Source organism: Corythoichthys intestinalis, chromosome 6 (assembly GCF_030265065.1).
Source record: "Corythoichthys intestinalis isolate RoL2023-P3 chromosome 6, ASM3026506v1, whole genome shotgun sequence".
NCBI classification, from domain to species: domain Eukaryota; kingdom Metazoa; phylum Chordata; class Actinopteri; order Syngnathiformes; family Syngnathidae; genus Corythoichthys; species Corythoichthys intestinalis.
This window is the reverse complement of record NC_080400.1, coordinates 22,645,593-22,673,127: the sequence shown is the minus strand read 5'-3', so window position 1 is coordinate 22,673,127 and position 27,535 is coordinate 22,645,593. Positions and strand designations below refer to the sequence as shown.

Here is a 27,535-nt window from a genome sequence, read left to right as displayed (position 1 = left end):
ACATGTACCTGTATTTTCCAAGCAATATCTAACATGTGAATGAGATCAAGTGTGTGTATAAATGCATCGGCTGCTTTGTACCGTGTATGTGTGTGTTGTGGTGACGTACTAATATAAATCAAGCAGTATTGCATCCTCACATCTTCCTCATTCTGCCAGCTCGCACCCGTTACCATGGTGACCAGATGAAACTCGCACTAGATTTAAAAGTTGGAGTAGAAGATGGGTACTAATAACAAAGTCACACACATGCAGCCCAACACAGTTCTTTCAGGCATATCCCTCAACACTTCCCAGCTGACGGGCACACAAATGATAATTTTCTAAGCAGCAAACCATCAATTATCGAGAGAAAGGAAGAGAAAAAGAGCTACGGTGAGATAGTAGCGAAAGGATCTATCTGTCGACCCCCCAACTCACACGCAAGCACACACCCATTGCTTTGTGAACTTTCCAATGCAAACAGATTTGGCTGTCAAAATGTGACATGACATCCAAGCGGGGTCGTCTCGCAGTGAGGGCAGCTGTCAGCAAACACACGCCTGCCTCTTCATCAAAGCTTATTCAAAGTCAGTTTTATTGACCAACACAGCCATTCGTGTGACACGTGTCATCCTGTCAAGTCCACACCTTGGCGTACACGGACCTCTTAATAGATGGCAAACCAGCAGAGCATCTCGAGTGCGGCTGAAAAATTCAAAGCTGTTCATGATGGATGGATGGACGGAAGGTGTGTGGCAGGGAGTCATGTGATAGACTAACTCCGTTTTCAACAAAGTGCTGACACAGGCTGTGAGGCTTTCCAAGAGAAAAGAATGGAGGGGTCAAATATGGACACAGAACTGAGGAGAAAAGAGCCACTATGTCATTGATAATCTTGGCATTCTGCGTGTGGGAAGGATTGAGACAAGAACATAAATACCCCACGGATTTGATTCTTGTAGAAAAAAATTGCATTGTCACTTAACAAATATTCATCAGAGTTTTTTGTTTGGGATGGGAAAAGCTCTGTTTAAATCCCCATTAGAACTAGTGCTGTATAGATTCATATATACAGTGGTACCTCTACATACGAAATTAATTCGTTCCAAGACCTTGTTTGTAAGTCGAAATGTTCGTATGTCGAGCAGGATTTTCCCATAAGAATACATTATAATTCCATTAATTTGTTCCACAGCCCAAAAACCTACATTAAACCTGTTAATAATGCCAGGTTGTTTGCATCTTACGTGTTTTGAATCTCCCTGGTGGTGATTGCAATTTGTTGTTTTTATGATCAGGCATATTGGTAACACTTTATAATAACTATCCGTTTTACAAGTTAATAGATCATTAGTAAACTGTTGATAAATGATTTATTGTTGATTTGTGAAGTATTTGTTAACAGTTTGTTATGCATTTACAGGGTGTTGTTAACCTGGAACACAGTTTGTGTAGAAACGTTTCAAGTTTTTGTGTGTAACGTTTGGCATTTCTATCTTTACAGGTTAAGAAATGCCGTTCACTTCAAAAGAAAAGGCATTTTGATAAGGCATTTTGCAGGCAACGCTCATGTTGCACATTTATGAAAATCTGCCATAGAACCAACAAATATTTGTACTTTTCTTTGTATATTTAACCAATAAAACTTATGACCTTCAACATAAAGTGTATATAGTTTTATTAAGATCCATCAACTAGCATGGGCATTTAGAATGGGGTCAACCATATTGGAACACCCTATAAATGCTTAACAAACTGTTAACAAATACTTCACAAATCAACAATAAATCATTTATCAACAGTTTACTAATGATCTATTAACTAGTGAAACGGATAGTTATTATAAAGTGTTACCAATATTTTGGCCACCTAAAGAAAGCTAAGACCTACGTTCTCGTAGAAAGAAAATAAAATGATGAAGAGAAAGTTTTGGTCTATATAATTCGGGACGGGCATCATTATTGTTCTAAAAGGACTATCTGCAGGGGTATCCATTCTCTAGTCACACCAGTTCAGTGCTTTTTTACAAAATCCTTAATAAATACTGCTGTTACTATAGCAAAAAAGCAATTACAAGAGCAACACAAATACATTATGTATTTTGCGTAGTGTACCTGAACGCACCGCGGGGCTGACGGCAGAGTGAGAGAGTGCAGTTGACTTTTTCTTTTCACGTCTTGTTGTTGCTATCAGTTGGCGACGCGTGTTTTGTTGCACAAGTTCTGAATTAAATGACCTGACAAAGCTGGTTATCTCTTTGGCGATGGTAACAGAATAATAATTGTCACCTTAATGTATAAAAATTGGCGAACAGAGGTCGTCGGAGTATTGTCAAGCAGTTCATGGACGTGCACCCCACGCTTATATTTTTCCATCATTCCATCTTCATTTCAATGGTAAGCCTCACCTTTTTTTCTTTTGTCATCACCTGCTTGAACATTCTTGGAACCCATGTCATGTTGATTTCTCTCACAAGAAAATCCGCCGTGCGTCAGTCTTGCGGGAAAACAATGAAATTGCGACGCTGTCATGAATCGTTGAATTTCGAGCATTTCGTCAGATGTAAAAACAAATGGTGTGTCAAATTTTACGTCGGATGTCGAAAAGATCGTGTTTTGAAGCGATCGTATGTCGAGGCACTACTATTTAACATTGACATCGGTCAACATGTCAATGACGTACAGTAAAACCTCGTTTTACATCATTAATCTGAATTGCACAAAATTCTCATAAATTTTTCATAGGGCTGTCAAAATTATCGCGTTAACGCGCGGTAATTAATTTTTTTAATTAATCACGTTAAAATATTTGACGCAATTAACGCACATGTCCCGCTCAGACAGTATTCTGCCTTTTGGTAAGTTTTACAGCAAGGCTTTTTGTGCTAACAGCGAACTCTTGTGGTCGCTTTGCGACATGGTGTATTGTTTTCTTGCCAGTTCAATATGGCTGCATGACGTCTCGGGCTGACGCCTACATTGTAATGTTGTGCTTATATGATCCTTGGACAAGATTTGTCCGTAAGTATGGCTGTTGTAAAGAATGTACATATTATGTTAGTAAGCGAAATGTTAGATTTTTTGTATGAGACACTCTTTATGTTTAGTGAACCTGTATAGCGTGCTAAGCTAACGTTGTTGCTAATGCAATGCTTGTGTACTTTTTTTCTGTAGTTTTACGACGGTCTAAAGAGGACAATGGTTTGAGGCCATTTTATTAATAAATCAGATGAAAAAGGAAGAAGTCTGATTATTAAGGCGTCTTTCACTAGCTGTCTAGCTTTGGAAAAAGTAGACGCTTCGGAGTGAGGACAGCATAGACAGATTTAAATGACAGTAGAGTGAAATGCCCACTACAGTCCTTATGTACCGTATGTTGAATGTATATATCCATCTTGTTTCTTATCTTTCCATTCCAACAATTTATTTAACAGAATATATATGTAATTCACAGAAAAATATGGCATATTTTATAGATGGTTTGAATTGCGATTAATTGCGATAATTTACGATTAATTAATTTTTAAGCTGTAATTAACTCGATTAAAAATTTTAATCGTTTGACAGGCCTAATTTTTCACTGAGGAAAAAATGTAATGCAAACTGATCTGTTTCATATATAGTGAATATTAACCAAAGAAAATAAATGTACAGTAACCAGCCATAGTTTTGCAACGAGGAAGAAGTTGGAATGAAGTGGATACATGAACATTTTCCACCAAATTTACCTTTAAGACTTGATCTCATATATTTGAGGACTGAACTTTTTTTTTTTTTTTTTTTTAATTAATTGCTCCTGTTGTCTTGTGGGTTCAATAAACCATAAGGAGTATCCGCAACACAGGTTTTTATTAAAAACTCAAGACAACTGTTAATTCCCATATTTACCATTATCTAATGCAAAACAATCATAAAGTTTACAGTTTATATTGCTTTTGTAGACACTGTATTATTTAAAATTTCCCCATTTCAATCGAGTAATGTTCTGCTTCACTACAAATTGTTCCCACATAATATATTGGCTGGTATATCTGATATCGGCTGTTTTTAAATCGAATAACGGAATTTATAACATCTACCAAAATTCCACCCGAAAATTGCTGTTACAGTGGAGGTTTACAAAGTGGTATAGCCAACATCATGTTGTTCTACTGTTAACAAACTAGAGCCCCTTTCAGACTTATATCCCGGTAAATTCCCGTGTAAGGTGACACGGGATATACCCGTGTCATTGCTTTCACACATTGAGCGATATCCCGGGAATGACGTGGGTTGGACACTTTTACAGACTTGTCCCATGTTGCCGACTCAGCGCTCTCTTTGCGGGAGGGCAGCTGGTGCGATTTTATAAACCGGACATTATGTCATTTTTGGTCAGCATTGGCAACAAAATAAACCACATTTCCAAAGATGGACGATGGACTCTCTTCTTCAGCTTTACAATCCAGTAGCAATTGAATTTTGTTATGTTTTCAGTTTAATTTAGCTATTTCCAGTTTGCCATGTTGATAACTGCAATGTTTGTTTACCGCTACTCATCTTACTGCGAAGAAAGAGGAAACGATGACTGGCCCGCCATGATATTTACCATCAGCCATCGTCCCGTGAACCGGGAATTCAACCCCTGCTTTCACACATGCCTCTTCCCGGGAAAGTCCCGGGCATAATACAAAGACGCGACCCGTTAACTCATTCACTCCTAGCCATTTTCACCAGAGCAAGGCCCTTCGCTCCCGGCCGTTTTTCTGGATTTTGACTGATTTTGCAAGGCCCACAGAAAATTCTGTTCTATTCCTATATAAACATGGAACCCAACAAAAGAAAGATTAGACTCTCTTCTTTCAGCAGAAAAAAAGTAAGTTCATATCTTTTTCCATTCTTTAGAAATCAGCATTAGAAAATAGCTTAGTTTGAGCAATTTTCCAATTTCTGATGAAAAAACGGAGAAAATAGGCTTTTTGTAGGCGCATACATTTCAAACACAACTTTAATTTTAACCAAGCTATTTTTTGCATTAGTTACATCCCAAACATCTGAATAATGTTTTCCTTTTACAAAATACCATGAACAACCAGACAAATAGAGCTTTTGATAGCAAAGTAACAATTTATTTACACATGACTACTGAGAGATGACGCTTTGTTGCCGAGATGACGCCCGTTGTCGCCACGTCAGCCGTGTAAACTTTTCCCTCATCGTTGTCTGTCTCACAAAGATGGATTTATTTTGCGTCTCTGCGGGGTCTGCTCGGCGAGCCACTGCACTGGGGGTCCCACTCGTTTTCCTTGGTCGTCCAGCGCCTGGCCTCCCAGGCGTCCTCTCGGTTGTTTTGTTCGGTCGGAGCGCCGCCTGGCATCATGCCAACAGCGCTCTGACCGTGCTGCCCGGCCGTTCATTGCTGTTGAATCGTGTTGCGGGTCTTATAAAATGCGCTAATGCCCTCCAGTGGCCAGTTTTATTGCTTTAAAATGGGTTTGGAGCCTTGTTTTTTGTTTCTCAGATAGATTGCAAGCTATAGATGCTTCTTGTAAAAAAAAAAAAAAAAAAAAAAAAACGACGCAAAATACGTATAAATACGTTTTTGGGACAATGAAGCATTTAAAAATAGAACGTATTTATACATTTCTAGGAGCAAATGAGTTAAATGTCCGCGTAATCTCCTTGTCAGTTGACCTGGGCAACTGGTTTCACACACAAGGTCTACCCGTTTAAAGTCCAGGATTTTAAACGGTGTTCAGGTATATGTGAAAGGGGCTTAGTTAATTGAATCTTCAGCTAAATAGAGCACTTTGTTTGGCTCCGACTTGCTTCATCAAAGATTCCTCAACAATCAGTCGCTTAGTAATCATTATTCTCCAGAGGTGTTTAATGAGGTTGAGGTCAGGTCCAGTTAAGTTTGTCCACAAAAATGATCATCTAAACATACATTGAGAGACCTTGCTTTGTGCAAATGGGATAGACTGTTCAAACTTGTCTTAGTTTGATCTATGAGTTCTGGACCAGACATTTTGCAATCATTCATAGGTCTTATTTTACTTCATATTAAGCCCAAGTAAAAGCTATTTTTTGTTCATAATGTCAAGTAATGTTGTCTTAAAGGTGATCTAAAAAGTCAATTTTGAATTCTATAGTGGTACGAAAAATTATCTGAACCTTTTGGAATTTCTCACATTTCTGCATAAAATCACCATCAAATGTGATCTGATTTTTGTCAAAATCACACATGACAAAACTGTGTTTGCTTAAACTAAAACCACCCAAACATTTATAGGTTTTCATATTTTAATGAGGATAGTATGCAAATGACAGAAGAGGGAAAAATAAGTAAGCTAACCATCACATTCAATATTTTGTGTCCCCCATTTGGCAGCAATAACTTCAACCAGACACTTCCTGTAGTTGCAGATCAGTCTAGTACATCGATCAGGACTAATCTAGGCCCATTCATCTCAACAAAACTGCTGTAGTTCAATCGGATTCCTGGGATGTCTGGCAGGAATCGCTGTCTTTAGGTAATGCCACAGCATCTCAATGGGGTTCAAGTCTGGACTTTGACTTGGCAACTCCAGAACGTGTATTTTGTTCTTCTGAAACCATTCTGAAGTTGATTTACTTCTGTGTTTTGGATCATTGTGTTGTTGCAGCATCCATCCTCTTCTTGGCTTCAACTGTCTGACAAACGGGCACAGGTTTTCCTGCAAACCACCTTATGAACTTTTGAATTCATTCTTTCATTAATGATTGCAAGTTGTCCAGGCCCTGAGGTAGCAAAACAGCCCCAAATCATGATGCTGGCTCCACCATGCTTCACGGTGAGGATGAGTGTGTTATGAGAAATTTCAAAAGGTTCAAATACTTATTCATACCACTGTACATAGAGTGTCATATTCAAACTACTCATTCAATAATACTCCACTTTAATAATTTTTTTGTTGAATGCAAATGAAACTACATTAAACATTCAGCATTTTACGATAACGCTGGGGGACATTGACGTTGATCTGCTTAGCCAGAGATTTATGTAAAATGTGTGTTTGTGTGGGCATGTGTTTTCATGTTCTTGCTCGTTGATATGTTAATGTGTTAGTGAATACGTCCATCAGCTGATCGATAACATACTCCCACGGAGCTCTTACCCCACACAGCTACGAGAGAGTGGCTATGACAAGCGCACAAACACACAAAACAGAGAGTCTCGCCAGTCTCACGGTGAGGGATCCGTGACAAGAGAGAGGGAAATCCAACAGCAAGTTTTATCGATCCAAACTGGAAACCCCCCTCAGGCCACACACATACTAGTACATGTACGCACACTAACATACATGCACAACAGCTGTATTGGATCAATGTGTGCTTGGAGTGAAGGACAGTGCAGCGCTACACAAAACAGGCACACACATACATAAACACACAATTCCAAGATGAAAGAGGTGCTCGTTATCAGAGCTCAAGATAAAGGGCAGCGGGAGTGTAACATATCATCTGACCTAAACAGTTTCATCTGACACCCAACAATTTGCCACTGCTCTGCAGAGCAAATGTTAACTGAGCACCACACAAACCTTCAAACGCACACACTAGCACAAAATATAAACGTGTAGGAGGCCTTCACATGGATAATGTCCGATAGAATGACAAGGGTACGTATGCTCTCTTTGTGGTGACTGTGATGAGCAGCTAAAAGGATCCTTCCCTCATCAAATTACATTTTCCTTCACCTCACACACACACAACCTGATTTATCCCCGGAACATGGCTATTAACAACAGCGGCGTCCGATAGCGAGCGAAGAGCCAGCAACATGGCAGGCAAAGGCCATTTTATCTTCTTTTTGAAGGAGTGGTGCATTTTTTAAATCCTCCCCTCTATCTTCTCACTCTGACAGCACTGGATTTACCGATGACATCCAGAGAGAAATTCATTACAGCAACCAAGTTTGAACACCTCATTTCCATGACAGGGTTTGATGTAAAATCCCATTTTGAAATTGCTGATCCAACTACCCCTTTCTCAGAGTAAACACTGTTTGACTCCATCACTTTTTGAATTTTGATCAAGCACACCAGCAAAACTCAACTGGCCGTCACAAATGACTCTGTCGCAACATTGACAAGTTCAGCACCTTACCTGGGACAATGGACACGGTGTCTTTCTCCCAGGACACCACGCTGACGTACTCCTGGACAGCAGAGGGGATGAGGCACTTGAAGACAGCAACATTACCTCGCATGGAGCGCTGGTCAGCCACACGGACTGTATATGGCTCCCGGAACACTAGTATGGAATAAGGGAGAGTAGAAAATAGCTTTTAAATAAGATTATTTTTAAAGTGAGGTTATTCATAAGTTATTCGCTATAAAGCAGGGGTCCCCATCTGCCGGGCCTCGGACCGGTACCGGTCCGTGACGCATTTGCTACCGGGCCGCATAAAAATAATAATTTAATAACCACCGCATTCTGGCTGAATTAACCCCATGCCCCTGCTTAACACACCAATATCCCTGTCTAATCTAGATATAATACTACGGCATAGATTAGAATGTCGTCATAGAAATCCATTGATTGGACTGCTAGTAGTACATCTTGTTTGTGTATATAATATATCTATGTGCGCTTGTCCTTGATAGTAACGTATTGCTAGGCCGCGGGCGCAGCACATTTGTTTTCCCGGAAATAATTGGCCCCCACACGAGCGAAGATGATTGGAAAACAGAAGTCTTTGAAGATATTTTTACGGCGAAAAGGGCACCTGACCAGCTACAACTGCGAAGGAGTGGATTCATGACCTGTTTGTGAATAAACCGAGTGATTCGAGCATATCTGTGCAAAAGGAAGATCAACTTGTAGAGATCGCAAATGACGGCGACCTTATTAAACGTATATTTGAGACAACTCTACTGAGGTTCTGGATTAAAGTCATTCTGGAATATCCTGACATCGCTACAAGAGCATTGAAAACCTTGCTACAATTTCCAACATCGTATCTTTGTGAAGCGGGCTTCATAATTAATGTTTGACGACAAGGCAAAGTCGTTAATGGTGAGAGTGGTGTGCAGTTGTTGTGTGCAGCTTACATGGCAGGATGCAGAGGTTGCGCTAGACTTTTTCGTTGTCTGTCATTTTGACTGACAGGGTCATAAAAATCCGGTCATAATCTATTTTTACCCGTCACTTAAATTTTTAAAATGACTATATCTTGATGCAGTCACTATATGTATATACACAATAATACAATAATATTTTATAATATAAAGTAACTAACATTAGTGCAGTCATGGATTACAGTAAAGCAGGCCAGTCATTTAATAATAATCAAATATTATATAATTCCATTATATACAGTACATATATATTTTTTTATTATCATTATTAAATAAAAATGCACGTTGATACGACGCACATAAAGGCAACTTCAATTTTTTTTTAAATCGTTAGAAAGTTGTATGGACTTACAATCCGCTAGCTTGTTGTTTCCTGTTGTCTTCCGAAATACACCTGGGTGACGGCGCGCCAAGAGTTCGTTCAAAGCCGACGTGCTACCGTGGTATGCGAGCTCAGCTTAGCAAAAAGAGTACACACAGTGGTGGCACCCTCCATATTTTCCTTGAAATAATTTCAGGCTCTGACTAGTCTGGTCCGCTTTTTTGGCTCTATGCAGCTTTCACCGTGTTACCAATTCTGCCCTTCTTGGTAATTGGCGGCGTTTTCAACTGCGCGCCGCAGTGAGGAGTGAACCGCCGATTCACTTGATTCGTTGTCATCCTTCATCCTCCATTGAATCAGTCCCTCTTTTTTCACCTCTTTTATCAACACCATCGTCGTTTTGGGGCTTTTTGAAGAAACTTCGGACACTCAGTTTCCTTGACATTTTTCCGAGTAAGGCCAACGACGTCATGCATCAAGAGAGACAATAACTAATTAATATGCTCACTCGCCACCCTGTGGTCTGGAGTGTGAATTGCAACCTGTCAAAATGACAGATGGACTTCAGTTTTTTCCGTCACCGTTTTAAAAAACCGGTCAACGACGGAAAATATTCGGTTAACGCGACCCCTGGCAGGATGTATCTGAGGAGACCTTTTGTACAAGTCCTTCCCTGATCAAAAGTAAGTTAATATTCCTTTCTTTCAAGAAAGAAAAGTAAGTTAATATTCCTTTCTTTCAAGAAAGTTTGTAGTGTTTACTTTGGAATCGCTGCATTTACGCATTTTGCGGCTATGTTTAACGTTGCGCGCATGCGCAGAACCGCATCGTTGCAATTTTTGATGAGTTGCATAATTTGTCAGAACACCGGCCCGTGAAAAAAAGACCCAAATAACACCGGTCCGTGGTGCAAAAAAGGTTGGGGACCCCTGCTATAAAGGAAAAGATCCTCACTGCAAAAATGTTACTCTTTTAACTAAAAAAAAAAAAAAAAAAAAATCAAGTTGGTAAAAGTGGACTAAAAAAAGCTTCGTAATTACTGCAGTCAATGACCTTTTAAAGTCGAGTTATACTTCCACGTCAGACCTACGCCGTCAAGGAAGACCCGATTTACGACCCTGCGCCGTAGCCTGACGTGGTCCTATAGATTTTTCAAACCCTAGCGTCACGTCAACGTGGAGGAAATGGACTGTGATTGGTTCGCTCAGACTGTTGTTTCCGGTTCAGCGCGAAATCACCGCCATTGTAAAACATTACTTTTCTAGACGCAAAAATGGACCAAGCCGACGGGAGGATCGTTGAAGAGCCAGTCTCGTCAAGACATCATAAAGTTTGCCAAATAGAAAGGTCAGCGATTGAATAAAAAAATGGAAGAACCACCGAGACGTGTGTGTTCGGAATCGAGTGGCCACACGAAGCGGTGACCCAGTCGGCCAAAAACTTCCAGCTTTTTATCACTTTATGTCGTATTTTTGGTTGGTGCACTTCATCATTTATTGTGTACATATATTTGCTGTGAGTCTGTGACTTATTTACTTGTCACAGTTCAAGTATATGAAGAATAAAGCACAGTTTGGTGTCAAAAAAGTTGTTTTGATCTTTAATTTTCAATAACAGATAGTTCACACACGATACATCATCACTGATTGAGAGTGCCTCAGTGCTTTTTATGATAACGTTAACATCAAGGCTTCCAATGCAGTTTGGGAAGTTCCATAGACGCCAGAAATCTGCTATAGCTTCCCACTGGCTGGTTGTAGGACACGGCAAACAAATCGGGTTGGAGGGCTTTGCAGACCTCGGACAAAACGCTGGACGCAGTGCTCGACGCCAGTTTGAGTTTGAAGCCAGCCGCCACAGCTAGCTGGTTTTCACCCGAGGCTAGAACTCTATGCGGCATCAAAAGTTGGACAGACCGCCTCGAAACAGTCTTATGCGTCGCCTGCGCCTCAACATTTGTATGATCAACATTTATTAAATGTTGATGAGCTGAAGAGCTACATTCAAGCGTTCCATCTTGCATTGTTTATTTTTTCTCTGTTAAACTAGACAAGAGGAAGTCAACAAACATGCCCCAAAATAGCACAAACATAACACAACACCCCTCTAGTGGCTTGGCAGTAAATTACAGAGCAACGCGTCATCTAGCCGGAGAACCATCGAATGTCGAATGACGCCGTAGTCGCTGCGCCGTCACCGCAACGAGGTAACATAACTCAGGCTTTAGCCCTCCTGTTACGTCCACGGGTCAAACAGACCTGTTTTAAATTGCTATTTGTGATGTTTTTTTTTTTTGGGATGTTTACTCACAGAGGTCAAATTGACCATTTCCCCCCCCGATTTTTAATATTCAAATTTTTATTCATTAACATTTTAACACATATTTGCAGTAAAATTATTTTTAGTGTCGTTATTTTACATTAGGATATTTAGTCGTAGAGCTAAAATTGACCCATCTTTATGTAGAAAATAAAGGTATTTTGGGGTATTATATTTGTTCTGCTTGGCTTAGTGAAGGTTAGTGGACCATGTTTACAATTAGATTAAAGTTTTCAAAATTCAGTTTCTTACACCTTTAATTCTCATTGCCACTGATGGCGATAGACGTCCGATCCATTGAGCAAATTAGTCAGAGCATGATTTTTAAATAATTTTTCGACACTAGCGCATTTCTTAGGTCAAACTGACCCTCCTGTTACCCGGCATAACTCGGGTAACAGGAGGGTTAAAAAGCAACAGTATTCATTTTTAATCGATCCTTTTTACAACTTTTGCAAAATATTTTGGACAAAAAAAGGTGTAACTTGTAATTGACATATTTTTCCATTTTGCCATAATGTCACATGGTGTCAGATGTATTTTTCATAATTCCTTTTTTAAAAATTGTGTAGTGCCAAAATATATTTTCTTCTAATTACGTAATGTGTATTACTTATTGCACAGCTATGTAAAACAATCCTAATTATAACTTTACTGAAGAAAAGCATTCGTTGTGTTTTGCATTGAGTTCATTCAGCTAATTATAACACGAGTGTATATTTATGGCTTTTATAACATTAAAGGGTAAGACAACACCTTTATTACGTGCATCCCAGTGGGAAGAATCTCGTTTAGTAAAAAAAAAAATATATATATAAAAACAATCTTCATTTTTCTGATATTTAATAGTCAAGAAAAATTTAAGTAAAATCCGGTAATTTCAGGAATTGTCCGCTGATACCATTTTAGCCCATCAAATGCGAGTATCCTAGATTGAACGTCCTTCCTTGTGATGTCATTTATACCCAATATTACGTGCATACTGTATGTGCTCGAATTTATCAGTGGGTACGTTCACATGGACACTTTTACCTAGGGTGACCAAATGTCCTCTTTTGCCCGGACAAATCCTACTTTCGCGTGGTGTCCTCGTCGTCCGGGCGGGTTTTATAAATTCATAAAAATGTCCGGTTTTTATTATTTTTCACGGGACCAATTTGACTAGAATCCTCCCGGCCGCTGGGTGGCAGCAGTTGACATGGCTCCTACTAGAAGGGAGGAAAGGAGTAGTTCTTCTTGTTTTTGTTGGCAGTTTACCCCTATCATGAGGCATTACCGCCATCTACTGGGTTGACGATTTGGCCACAACGCCTGCTCAGTTGTTACGTTTTTTATGATAAATACGTATATAATGGCAACTGTTGACTTCTGTCGGAGCTTTGACTGTAAAATCCTGTTTGGTGTCGCATCGTTGCGCTGCCAATGATTGTAAACTTTTGTAGCAAAGTTTGATTTTTGCCTGTGCTAACTATCAGTAAGCTAAACCACGCTAGGCATTATGGGAAACGTAGTTTTGAACTGCTACGTTTGGAAACATACTGGTTGAATAGTTTGTCAGTTTTTTTTGGGTTATTGTTTGTGTGCAATCTAGAACATTGAATGAGAATATCAATTGAATGGGAATAACAATTTGTCAAGGACAATTGTCGCAATAGTAATTTTAAAAATGTTTAGTTGGCACATAGCTTACTGTGTGTATGTGTATTGACTGGACTACACTTCCATGGGTCTGCATTATGTATATATATATATTTTTTTTTAGTCATTATTTATTGTTATTTTTTTCAAAATGCATATTTCCATCCAGAGTGAGGGGGCACACTTTAAATATATTAAAGTGATATAGGCATCTTTGAGTGAACTTCGAGTAAAATTCAAGTATCTTGAGGCCGGGCTGAGTGTCCTCTTTTTTGGAAATCAAAATATGGTCACCCTACTTTTACCGGTATGCGGATTAAAAGCCTGATCGGAATAAAAATGTATAACGGGCGCACGCAGGTCTGTTGTGTGCGTTCCATAGAAACCCCCGTCCTGATCAGTGGTGTTACCAGGATGCCAGGTGTGGGTGGGCATTAGTCTTACCTGGGGAAAAAAATAAAATAAAAGCTACAATGCTCAAGTAGGTCGAAATGCAGCGTAGGACTACTGCACCTTAAAACATGTTTTGTTTTCCTCTTGAGATAACGGTTGTTGTGATTTGGTCTAAACATATAAAAGTTGATTTGATTTGATTTGATTTGACTTTATTTGACTATTTAACACATCCATAATTGAACAGTATGGGCATGCAGGTGACAATGTTTTTTTTAGGTAACCTATTGTGGTTCCTCGGTTTTATTATTACAGTTATTCTTTGTTCTGCAGCCCCTTTAAGCTCAATTTGACCTCCTTACAATGCTTCAAAATGCACCAAAATCAGCAGGCAGGTCAAGACAGGTGCAATCTTTGATACCGTGTAAGACAAATTCCAAATACACTATGCAGAGCCAAGCGCCCCCTAGCAGTCATTCTTTGTCCCGCCGACGCTTCTGAGCCCTACTTTGACCTCCTCAGAATGCTTCAAAACTCACCAAACTAAACAGCCAGGTGAACACTGGTGAAAACGTTGATAAAATGTAAAAGAAAAAAAATATATATATATATATATATATATATGCGTAAATGTGTGTAGCGCCCCCTAGGAACAAAGCCAACATTTCATTTCATTTTTCAAAATTTTTTTTAAAGGTCAAAGAGGAGGTAACAACGCAAAGGTTAAACACATCAGTACTACTAGTATATGAATGGGACACCATACGCGGTGCCCAGACTGCCGTTAGTACTACATCCAGTTTTCTTTGGGTGGGCAGAGCGGCCCCCCCTGCCCCCCCCCCCTCGGTAACGCCCCTGCTCCCGATGCCTTCGAGAGGGCGCACTGGCGGCTAAAGCTGCTAGCCTGAGTTTTTGGCATGGTGGTTAGCGCGCTCGCCTGACGCATCATAGGGCGTGGCTCCATGAAGACCGGTTACACATGTACACCCCCATTTCGGAATATTACCTAGATCAAGATTCTATTCTGAACAAGAGGTGTGGTTTATCCCGATTGATAATCCGATCAGCGCGCATGAAAACAGTTTATGCCAAAATTTTGAAACAAACCGCCTTTGCATTTGGTGTCAGTATATGCATTTCTGTTATTCCCAGAAGCCAGTAGAAGCAGAGCGAGCGGATGCCAGAGTAGGCACAACTTGCGTAAAACTGGTATGTATCCAAGACAAAAACATTGATGGAGGTATAAAAAGATCTTAAAATTGTTGAAAGATTTGATCATGAAAAAGGGGGGAAAACACATAAAATAATGGTAACTTTTAATTTCAAAGTGGATGGAGCGATTGTTTTTTGTTGCGTGGAAGTCAGTACGGCTTTCTCCTCTTCTGTTACTACTAGAGATGTCCCGATCGATCGGGTCCGATCACGTCAGTTTCAAAGTATCGGAATCGGCAAAAAAATATCGGCCATGTCTTTTTTTAATATATATATATATTTTAATTAAATTGTTTTCTAATTGTATTTAACGTCACAGACATAATATGTTACACTCATCCAGAGTCTTTAGTTTAGGCTTAAGGTAGGGTTATCAAATTTATCCCGATAACGGCGGCAATTAATTTTTTAAAAAATGTGTCACGTTAAAATATTTAACGTAATTAATGCATGCGCTGCATGACCCTTTCACTCATTGTTGCGCTCAATCTGTTATGACGCCGTTTTACCTATACCTTGGGAAGCAATGTGGGGAAGCAAAGTAGCAATTGATCTGTTTCTTAACACCTCATGTAATTTCCCAACGCAGAGAAGATATATCAATTGGTAGCACTACGCACAGTCATGGTTCCACTTCCCATCGTGCATTTGGGCATGGCTACAGTATCGTTTACTGAAAGCTCAACAAATACACTAGATGGCAATATTTAGTCACAATATACAAAGTCACAAGTCTTTCTATCCGTGGATCCCTCTCACAGAAAGAATGTTAACAATGCAAATGCCATCTTGAGGATTTACTGTCATAATACACAAATACGGTACTTATGTACTGTATGTTGAATGTATATATTCGTACGAGTTTTATTCATTTTTTTCTTAATACATTGCCAAAATGTATATGATCGGGAAAAATTATCGGGAATGAATGGAATTGAATCGGGAGCAAAAAAAAAAAAGCAATCGGCTCGGGAAATATCAGGATCGGCAGATACTCAAACTAAAACGATCGGATCAGGAGCAAAAAAAAACATGATCGGAACAACCCTAGTTACTACTGTTTTCTGGTATATTTGGTCATGCTGCCTTCACAAGCTGTGGGAAGATGAACGTTACCACATTGGTAATCTCGAGTGCGTCTTGTTCATGTACTTTTGTTGTCGTCGTAAAAAACATAGCAGACATGGACTTTATTTTGTTTTGTTAAGTGGGAAAAAAACTGTTTTAGACAAATTCATCTACACAACAAGAAGAGAATGCATCAAAATGCAAACGGTAAGTTTTTGTTTGTAACTGAACATTCTAGCAAACCGTAAAAAAAAATGATTTTCATAAATGTGTAAGTACGATATTATGTTGGCGTAAAAAAAAAAAAAAAAAGTGAAAATAGATGATAAATCTTGTTAAAAGCTTAGCTTCTAACAATATTTCCCATAATTACGACAATACGTGAAGGCAGCATCAATCTGCGCAGGTTAAATAATTTGTAGCGACTGTTTTCTTGCATGAAGACGCAAGTCCAAATATTTCATTTGCCCATTAAAAACAGTCGATCAGATCATAATTTTAATCCGAATACTGATCGGATAAATGAAATGTTGTGCATGTAAACGTCGCCACTGTGTATGTGAATGGGTACAACTGACATCACAAAATGGTTGTGCTCATAAGCGGTGTCATTTTTTGAGTTTAAACAGTTTGCTTTGAGAAATCGTCTTTCACATAAAGGTTTTAGAAAGTCTTGACTTTCCTTTGAAGTGACATTGATAAGTTTTAAAAATATATATATATATTGAATAAGTAGCTATGAAGCTGTAGCTTTTGTCATGAGTTTTGTAAGTTTGGGATGTAAGAAAGCAATTAGCGATTATTTTCAATCAGCCCGGAAAAGTATTAAATAAACATTTAAACGGGAGAGTTTTGTGTTGTTATACACATGGATAGGCAAATAGGCAGATATGAAGAACCGAGCTGGTGTTATTGCTCGCTCATGTTAGAAGTCCTCCAACCCTATACTACTATGATTTTAAGGCGGGCTGACTGAAAGCCCAGTTGAAGGGGATGCGCAGTGAGTGGCCTTTAGCCTTTCAAAGAACAACGGCACAGATGCTTCAAGACGGCAAGGAGCGCGGCATAGCTCGCAGCCGCTGCGACTGTCACATGCAGGCGCCAGGCATCAGAAACACGTGGCCTGCACATGTCACAGCGAGCGTAGGGCAGTGAATCTGTGCCAGGGTGGTGGTGATTAAGACGCAGCTTAATGATGAAAACAGTAGCCTGTAGCTAACCGAATTATCTCTGTAGTTAACTCTGTCACTTTCAGAGTCGTTAGACAAGTGCAATGCTGAATCGGAGCAAATATTTGTTGATAAATCACATGAAGTAAATTGGTTTAATAGATTATGTTGATGAGTGAGGGGTTATAACGTCTGAATCAAAGTTTGGGGTTAAATCTCATCTTCTGCCTCCCTGTGCAGAGGTTGAATGCTCCCCGTGCTTATGTGGGCTTCATCCCACATTACACAATGCCAACCTCCATGGCGTCTGGCTTTGATAATACATCCAACCGCGTCAGTATCATTCCCCACCCCCAAGATGTCATATTGGAGCGCTTTTCATAACAATATGAAAGTAACTCCCAAGTGGTAGCTGAGACAGAGTAGTTTGGTAGTCCCGACACCATGACCAGTTTTCTCTAATTCGAACCTTGGACACCTAACCCACTTAAAGGGTCAATATTTTTCCCTTACAAATTTTGACACGGGACCAAAAATACAAGTAGGATGAGTTATGTGGAAGATGAGGAAAGCACAATTACAGAAATTAAATGAGGCCCAAGAAAGGCTGATGCTGGCGAGTGTTCCTGGCATCCCAATCTATCAATGCCATTCAACCAGCTAGGCCTCCCTCCAAAATGAGGACAGCAATGGTTTAACAATGCAAATCACACACACACACAACAGAGAGATAGGCCCCACCCTCTGGTGTGTTCATGCTCTCTCCCAGCTCTCCAGTGATATAATTAACGCCTAGCCTGAAGGCCAGTTTCCTTGGTCATTAATAATGCTTTATGCCAGGAACCACTGTCACTGGAACCCAGTGGAACCAGAGGCAATGTCCTTGCCAAATGTTAGAGAGTCTTTCACCTTAAAGTAACCCTTATCTATTACTTTAAACCTGTGCCAATTTATTTTATTTTTTTTTTTTTTTTTTTGGGGGGGGGGGGGTAGGGCGGGGGGGGGGGGGGGTAGTAGCTCAACTCCACCAACTTGTAAGGGAACTACAATCTACAATCATGACAAAGCAAATGTCGGAAAATTGTCTACATTTAAATTCAATTCTTCTTCTGGTCTACTTTTTACCTATTTGGGATTTTTCCCATCCAGAATTCTAATTTACCCCTCACACCAAACCAGGGCACCATTGTAAATGTACCTAAAAGGCTCCCTGAGACGTGTGCATTTTATTGAAGTCAATTAGGAAAAATAAAGCACACTTTTAAATACGAATATACCTTGGCTCAGAAAAAAAGATTTAACAGGTTACAACTAGGGTTGTTCCGATCAGGTTTTCTTGCTCCCGATCCGATCCCGATCGTTTTAGTTTGAGTATCTGCCGATCCCGATATTTCCCGATCCAATTGCTTTTTTTTTTTTGCTCCCGATTCAATTCCAATCATTCCTGATAATTTTTCCCGATCATATACATTTTGGCAATGCATTAAGAAAAAAATGAATAAAACTCGGACAAATATATACATTCAACATACAGTACATAAGTACTGTATTTGTTTATTATGACAATAAATCCTCAAGATGGCATTTACATTATTAACATTCTTTCTGTGAGAGGGATCCACAGATAGAAAGACTTGTAATTCTTAAAGGATAAATGTGACTTTGTATATTGTGACTAAATATTGCCATCTAGTGTATTTGTTGAGCTTTCAGTAAATGATACTGTAGCAATTTAACTGTTCTGCCCAAATGCATGATGGGAAGTGCAACCACGACTGTGCGTAGTGGTACCAATTGATATATCTTCTCTGCGTTGGGAAATAACATAGGGTGTTAAGAAAAAGATCAATTACTACCTTTCTTCCCCACATTGCTTCCCACGATATTTCTAATCGTAGCGAGAGGGATTGTAAGGCTTTAGCCAATTAAAAAAAAGGCTCCAAAGGCTGCCAAAATTCACTCTACTCATTTTACGCTGTCTTTTACCTCTATATATACAGTGGGGAGAACAAGTATTTGATACACTGCCAATGGGAAAACTCATTGACAGTGTATCAAATACTTGTTCTCCCCACTGGGAAAACTCATTGACAGTGTATCAAATACTTGTTCTCCCCACTGTAGGTAAAACTGCGCCATTACAGATTGAACGCGACAATGCGTGAGTGGGTCGTGCAGCGCATGCGTTAATTGCGTTAAATGTTTTAATGTGATAAATTTTAAAAACAAAATTAATTACCGCCGTTAATGGGATAAGTTTGATAACCCTACCTTAAGCCTAAACTAAAGACTCTGGATGAGTGTAACATATTATGTCCGTAACGTTAAATACAATTAGAAAACGATTTAATTTAAAAAAATATATATATTTAAAAAAGGCATGTCCGATATTTTTTTGCCGATTCCGATACTTTGAAAATGACGTGATCGGACCCGATCGATCGGGACATCTCTAGTTACAACCACATTTTAGGGTAGCTCCACATGTGTATGTACTGTACATGACATGAAAGTAGTGGCATTAAAAAAATAAAAGTATTAGAAGTGTAAAAACCCATTGATCTGAATCAATAATTTGATCAAAGGCGTGTATCAAATTGTCACCAAAAAAAAAAAAAAAATCAATATTGTACCACTAGGCATGTGCCGGTATGAGATTCTGACGGTGTGATAACCCTAAGCCAAAATATCATGGTTTCATGGTATCACGGTCAGTGTTGTTAATAACGGCGTTAAAATATAACGGTGTTACTATCGGCGTTATTTTCTTCAGTAGCGAGTAATCTAATTAATTACTTTTCTCATCTTGGCAACGCCGTTACCGAGGCGGGATAGGCGTGCGTTACTATGCGTTGCGATGTTGGTTGACTGACGCGAGAAAAGTCTGAAAAAGACGGACTCACGGAGACGAGAGAGCAGAGCAGGAGTGGGGAGGAGGCAAGGGAGTGTGACGCCGTTGCAAACGCGATGCTACTATGCTAGGTGGCTCCAATAATACCTGAGTGTAGACGATAGCCTACAAACTACGCCCACATAATGCTTCGGTAGATATCACATATATACAGACCAAGATGCAAATGACAGACATCATTTCACATGACGACTGGGTTGTCGACTGTCTTCGCCGATCGGCAACCCGTCCGGCAACGAACAAGTTAGAGCTCATCGTTCCCCTGCTGAGGCCGGAGGGCTTGTTTGCGGGAAAGCAGCTGGACAATGACCGCCGGACAAACCGGCCGAAGTCTGAGGAGCGTTTAGCTGCCAAATGGTCAGCACAGATACGGCAAAATAATGCTTTACTACACAGCGAAGTTGTAAACAGCGAGAGACTCATAGGAGGGTGGCTGCAATTGTTATGCAGCTAACATGACAATAAGTGTATGAGGAGAGCTTTTTACATGCCCATCCATGATCAAACGTAAGTAGTCCTTTATCTAAATAAAGTTTGTAGTGTTTACTGTATTCGCGGCTATTGTTAACACAAAGTTGCAGTTTCTGATCGGTTGGAAAATTTGACAGAACACCAGGCACATGAAGAGGGCAATAAGCCGAGTATAGTGCTCTCCCAGCGGGGGGATGTGCGACAAGCCGCCAGTTGTCGGCCGAGGGGACAAGGAGCATGTCAGCCACAAAATGCAAGCCACCTACATTATAAAATGATCCCAGTATTTGACATATTACAAAACACGATGTTTATTCACTTCCTCGTATGTCCCATGGTCCCACAGTGGTAGGGCTTGTTTTGGCCAATATCCACCGGTGAATGGGAACCTTTTGAAACCTCAAAAAGGCTCACACGCCTGTCCGTCGTACAGCAAGATTTTTCTGCAGCCGTTTGGCTGGCGTGATGCGAAAAATAATCAAATTAATCCACAAAATCAGCTGAATCCTTAGTCCTTCTCATACAACAGTACAGCTGTATAGTGAAGAGGACTCCTTCTCCCGTACACGTCACAGCGTCTTCTTCCTCAATGCAAGACCGAAGCCGGAAGTCTGTCATTTTCGTAGCGCGGGATTAAAAAAATTGAATAAATATATCGATCGCTTCTTCACACATCCAAGTGGTCGATTTCATTCAGGAGCATAAAATACCACGTGTATTATGGAATAAACATGCCTTTTTCGTGTCACAGGCACTTTAAGTAAAAGGGAACAGATTACTCTGTTCATGCGTACGAAATATTCTAATACGTTCTTCGAAGGCACTTGAATCAAATCAAAATCGAATTGTGGCAGAGTGTCCAATTGGAGGGACTACTTACTCAAGGAAACGAGTGCAAATTTCTTTTCTGACTACAAGCACACAGGAGAATACAGCCTTAAATGAAACACAGCCTTAACACATCCTCCGGTAGGCAGATCGCTTTTTCGCTTTAAGTTGCCCGACACGTTGACCACTAATGCGAGCAGGCGCCTCATTTGTAAACCAATTCAGAGCTAAAGGATATATAATTGCAATCAAGTCTCAAGACCTACTCTACATCTAAAGCTGTCATTGCCTTTCACTGATACCATCTACCTGCGGATCAATAACGCCGATCGACTGAGTAGCCTCGGCTTCCACGGCACGGCTAATTCTTTCAATCATTTATTTACTCTCTGATCGACCCTGCTGCCACTCGTCAATAGCAGGGAAAATTCCCAATTCCCCCTGAGCCCATCATAGAGTGTTTAAAATCATCTTGACAGCTTGTAAATGTATTTGGTGTAGTGACATCCAGTCCATGTCACCCCAGGATTGGGCTTCCTTCTATGGGGCTCCATTTGTAAAGCAGCACATGCTGAAAATTACGACAACATTTTCTCACATTTAGCGCCACACATTGTTGAAAACGTGGTGTGAAATTTTTAGAGTCACTTTTTCTTGCACATTTACAAAATTATTTAACAACTTAAATATTCATTTTTAAATAAGAGGTTTTGTACCTGAATGTTTATATCCGGAACTAAATATTTAATTTAAATCCTAAATTTATATCCTATATCCTAAATGCTAAATCCGGAGACAGTTGGAACTAAATATTTAGCTTAATATGCAAATTCACATGACTGGAGACCGGAAGTTACAAAATAAAAGCTGGAGCACACAAAATACTCTTTAAATAGTTTCTCCTAAATATGTATTTTACTTATATATTGTTATTATCACAATGACTCATGTCTAAGAGCAGACTGCCACTGTTGAGTAGGTTTTATTCATTTTCAAGCAACGTAAACAGACAGTCTCAGCTGCTCCACCAGCTTTTATTTTGTTACTTCCAGTCCCCAGTCATGTGAATTGGCGTATTAAGCTAAATATTTATTTCCGAACGTTACCTTATTTAACATTTAGGATATAGGATATGAATTTAAGATTTAAATTAAATATTTAGTTCTGGATTTAAAGAATCAGGTCCAAAAACTTCTTATTTAAAAATGAATATTTAAAGGGTATTACAACACCTAGGGAAATGCTAATATTCCATCATTTATCCATAAACGCATGCCTTTTGGATTCATATCATGCCACTTCGTGTAATTACACACATCGCAACACCAAGAAAATGACAGAAATTTGGATCGATTGTCAAGCTAAAACGACCGGTGTTGTGCCGAAAAATAGCCGCCCCGCGTGAAATGTCCCCCCTGACGGGAACGCTTATTTATAATGCTATATTGAGCGTTTATTTTATTTTATTTATTTATTTTATTATTGAGCGCCAACACGTCACTCGTACAAACATCTTTCTCTTACCAATCGATGGAAATGGAAACTTTCTTGTACGGTGAATATGTATTATTTTACTCTGCTTGAACTAATAAATGTCATACCTGTGTGATTGTCATTGGGATATGATCGTGAAAACCTGTAGACTAATATATTTCTGTTCAAAGATGGTTATGTGGCCCAGTCCACGATTTGTTACTAAATACAGTACTAGTATTTTGTGTAATTTATTTGTTTAAAACTGATTTTACAGTCGTAAATCCATTACTGTAATGCGTCCATGAAAACATTTGATGTTTTCACCTCAATAAAGCGTTATAAATAAGCGTTGCCGTCAGGGGGGACATTTCACGCGGGGCGGCTATTGTTCGGCGCCCGAGATCCCGGAAATCTAGCATATTGTGTGCGTGACGTCACAACAAGTAAACAACAGGCTCAGTGCTTAGTACTGAATGGTGGCGATGATGGCGGACAATTTTGTTTCTAGTTGCAGCGACGGATCCGACGTAACGAACGTTCTTCTAATGGTGACAAGGAGAGTTATGAACCTTTCTTTGGTGTTTTGGGTTATCAATTTCAGCCCAAACGAAAGCCAATGCAGCCTAATGAAAGGATCATTGAGGGGACAATCACACTGATGAAACACCGGCAACAGATCGTGTGGGGAAACACCGAATGGTTTGTTTTGCATTTCTTTTTGTCAAGCTGATACAACGTGACCGCAAAATAAAGTAATGTATAGAATAACTATCATTTATTGTGCTATCATAGGTTTTCGCTCTGCCAACAGACACAAATATGAATGAGATTAGAGGATTTGTTGTACATATTTTACGAGCAATAAATTATACATGTGTCCAGTCCTATATCCAATGCGTGATATGTTTATTATTATAAAAGAGAACTCACTCTGGCCATTTCGAGCTTGGCTGCTCCACTTCTTTGGTTAGCCTGGGGTGGTGGGGTGGTCTCATCAGAGCCAGTCATCGTCCTCTTTCTTGATATCACGGGATGTTTAGGTGGCTACGCGTGTATGGTGGGCACCGCATCTGCTTTCAGCAGCAATTTCTTAGCGAAACCTGATTTCATTTGTCCATATTTTGAATAGCTTTCAGGTGTAAAATGCGCACCACACAAAACCGTGCCATAGGCTGGGTCTGCAAAATTAGCCCTCTTAGCACAGACGAACTTTACTCATTGTCTGCGTAGTCCAGCTCTTTTTCTCGCGTTCGGGAACTCATGGGTACTACATTGCGACAAATGGCTATTTGTACACCACATAGCATGACAGGTTTGAACCATTTTAGACATTTTTTGATGGAATACGAACGCAACTCTCTCTTCAATAAACAACGATGCCACTTTTTGTTTCCTTATTGTGACGTCTCCGCCCCATTCAGCTGTTTCCGGAATAATTTTGGAAATGTTCGTAATTTTCGATCTATTTTTGATAATTGCTCATAAATGTGATTTATTTTTTTGTTAACTTTATTAATATTTGTTATCTTGCCACATAATAGTTCTATTGATATCTCGCAGCCCCTTAGTATTATAATACCCTTTAAGTTGCTAAATAATGTTGTAAATGAGCAAAAAAAAAAAAAAAAAAAAAGTGTCATAATTTTCAACGTGCTGCTTTACAAACGGCGCCCCATAGCCTTCATCTCAAACCTCTGCTAAAAAGGTTAAAATTTCAAAGTAACAATCTTATTTTTGTCAGTATGTCAAAGTGCTGATATACACCAGCTGTGACTAGCAATTGATATTCTCCATAAACGAATGCAAAGATGCAAATGCGAACCCGGGCTGATTTGTGTGTAAATTGCACTCCCCCTCATTGTACGCACCGCAGAATCATTAGGATGTTACTGATGCCTGACTATATGCAGCCCGGTTGCCTAGGAACGAGCTAAAACACGGCTTTGGCGCAGGGGCGCACTGGGAGGCAAGTCCTGTATCACTGTCGCTTCAATAATTAACGCCGGGGAAACCAAATACTGTATTTACTTATTCATAAAGAGAGCTGCAAAAACAGAAAAGGAGACGTGAAAAAATAATGAAATGCACGGGGAAATTAATGGGTAAAGGTTCTTTTATTAAACGAATGGGAAAGCGAATGGGAAAGCAGGCGCGATCGTTGTGTATCATTTTCAGACCTCTTTTCCCTGCTTACTGTATTAGTAAATACATGTCAGGCGCAGAAGACATGGGGAGCACAGATGGAGTAGGAAAACGATCCTAACACCTGCTGTCTTGGCCGAGACTGCCCGGGTTTGTGCGTTTGGGTTAGGACAAAAGGAAAATGGGGTGAACAGGTGTCATTTCATATCATTTTATCAAGCGCCTGCAAGAAGGTGTACGGTGTACATAACATGGAACCTTGGCTCTTTTTTTTTTTTTAATCCCATGTTTCAGCACCTTTAGAAACGTGCTTGCGTTAATGACAAAAAGGGCAATGTTGGTTCTTGTATTTCTGTATTTCCACAAAATAATGTAAAAGTACTAGGGTTGTTCCGATCATGTTTTTTTGCTCCCGATCCGATCCCGATCGTTTTAGTTTGAGTATCTGCCGATCCCGATATTTCCCGATCCGATTGCTTTTTTTTGCTCCTGATTCAATTCCAATCATTCCCGATAATTTTTCCCGATCATATACATTTTGGCAATGCATTAAGAAAAAAATGAATAAAACTCGAATATATACATTCAACATACAGTACATAAGTACTGTATTTGTTTATTCTGACAATAAATCCTCAAGATGGCATTTACATTATTAACTTTCTGTGAGAGGGATCCACGGATAGAAAGACTTGTAATTCTTAAAGGATAAATGTGACTTTGTATATTGTGACTAAATATTGCCATCTAGTGTATTTGTTGAGCTTTCAGTAAATGATACTGTAGCCATGCCCAAATGCATGATGAGAAGTGGAACCATGACTGTGCGTAGTGCTACCAATTGATAAATCTTCTCTGCGTTGGGAAATAACATAAGGTGATAAGAAAAAGATCAATTGCCAACTTGCTTCCCCACATTGCTTCCCATGATATTGCTAATTGTAGGGAGAGGGATTGTAAGGCTTTAGCCAATTACAAAAAGGCTCCAAAGGCTGCCAAAATTCACTCTACGCCAGGGGTGGGCAAACTATTCCACAAAGGGCCGCTGTGGGTGTGGGGTTTTGCTGCAACCCACCAAGAGGACACCTTTTCACCAATCTGGTGTGTTATGAGTGCAATCAGTTGATTGCAGTCAGGTGCTTCTTATTTCCATTGAAACCTCATTGGTTAAAAGCTCTGTGCTGGATCAGTTGGAACAAAGACCAGGACCCGCTGCGGCCCTCGAGGACCGGTTTGCCCACCCCTGCTCTACGCATTTTACGCTGCCTTTTATCTCTCTATATGGGTAAAAACGGTGCCATTACAGATTGAGCGCGACAATGCGTGAGTGGGTCGTTCAGCGCATGCATTATTTGCGTTAGATATTTTAACGTGATACTTTTTTTTTTTTAATTAATTACCGCCGTTATCAGGATAAATTTGATAACCCTACCTTAAGCCTAAACTAAAGACTCCGGATGAGTGTAACATATTATGTCTGTAACGTTAAATACAATTAGAAAATTTAATTAAAAAAGAAAAAATATATATATTTAAAAAAGGCATGGCCGATATTTTTTGCCGGTTCCGATACTTTGAAAATGACGTGATCGGACCCGATCGATCGGGACATCTCTAAAAAGTACCAATGCCATTCCCTTTGCAACGGACTCTGAGCGGTTGTTACACCAAGAATCCATCTCCTGAATCTTCACATTAATGGGAAATAGATTTTCTCTTCTCTCATAGTTTGATAATTCCGTCACTGACAAGTGATTATGGTTTGTAAAACTGTCCTCCCTAATCCTCTTAAAGGAAAATGAGGTGGTTGGCATGTGCTTACATTTTGGAGAGGGTCCATGTGGCAACACAGCCAAAAGGGCTGAGGTTCAATCAGCACGGCAACGTTAACTGAGGCATATAGCTACACATTCATTTTCTATAGCGCTTGTTACCAGTCCTATACTGCACTATATATAATGTATACACGTTGAAAGAGAAATAAAACTGTTGGTATCTGCTTGACTTCCATTAAGTACAAAGGTTCAAGGCATCAAATGTAATCCCTTTGGAGGGTTTAGATTAGGGGATTTCTCAATGGATTTCTATCTGTATTTTATTGTATATTATTATTATTAGAGATGTCCCGATGCCGATCGATCAGGTCCGATCACGTCATTTTCAAAGTATCGGAATCGGCAAAAAAGTATCGGCCATGCCTTTTTTTAATATATATATATATATATTTATTAATTACATCGTTTTCTAATTGTATTTAACGCTACAGACATAATATGTTACACTTATCCAGAGTCTTTAGTTTAGGCTTAAGGTAGGGTTATCAAATTTATCCCAATAACAGCAGTAATTAATTTTTTTTTAAATGTATCACGTTAGAATATTTAACGCGATTAATGCGCTGCACGACCCACTCACGCATTGTCGCGCTCCATCTGTATTGGCGCCGTTATGCCTATATAGAGAGCTAAAAGGCAGCGTAAAATGAGTAGAGTGAATTTTGGCAG

General features: G+C 39.6%; 1 protein-coding gene across 4 annotated transcripts in view; it reads right to left on the bottom strand.

Moving 5' to 3' along the window:
- dscaml1 (Down syndrome cell adhesion molecule like 1) overlaps window positions 1-27,535 on the bottom strand; it is a 246,311-nt gene that overhangs the window by 183,572 nt on the left and 35,204 nt on the right. For all 4 annotated transcript variants that reach the window (XR_009063448.1, XM_057838656.1, XM_057838654.1 and 1 more), the window contains exon 3: window positions 8,109-8,255. Coding sequence is in view for 3 of the 4 variants with exons in the window: in XM_057838656.1 (XP_057694639.1) it covers window positions 8,109-8,255 (147 nt within the window). In the remaining variant the exon portion in view is untranslated. The remainder of the gene's footprint in view (window positions 1-8,108; window positions 8,256-27,535) is intronic.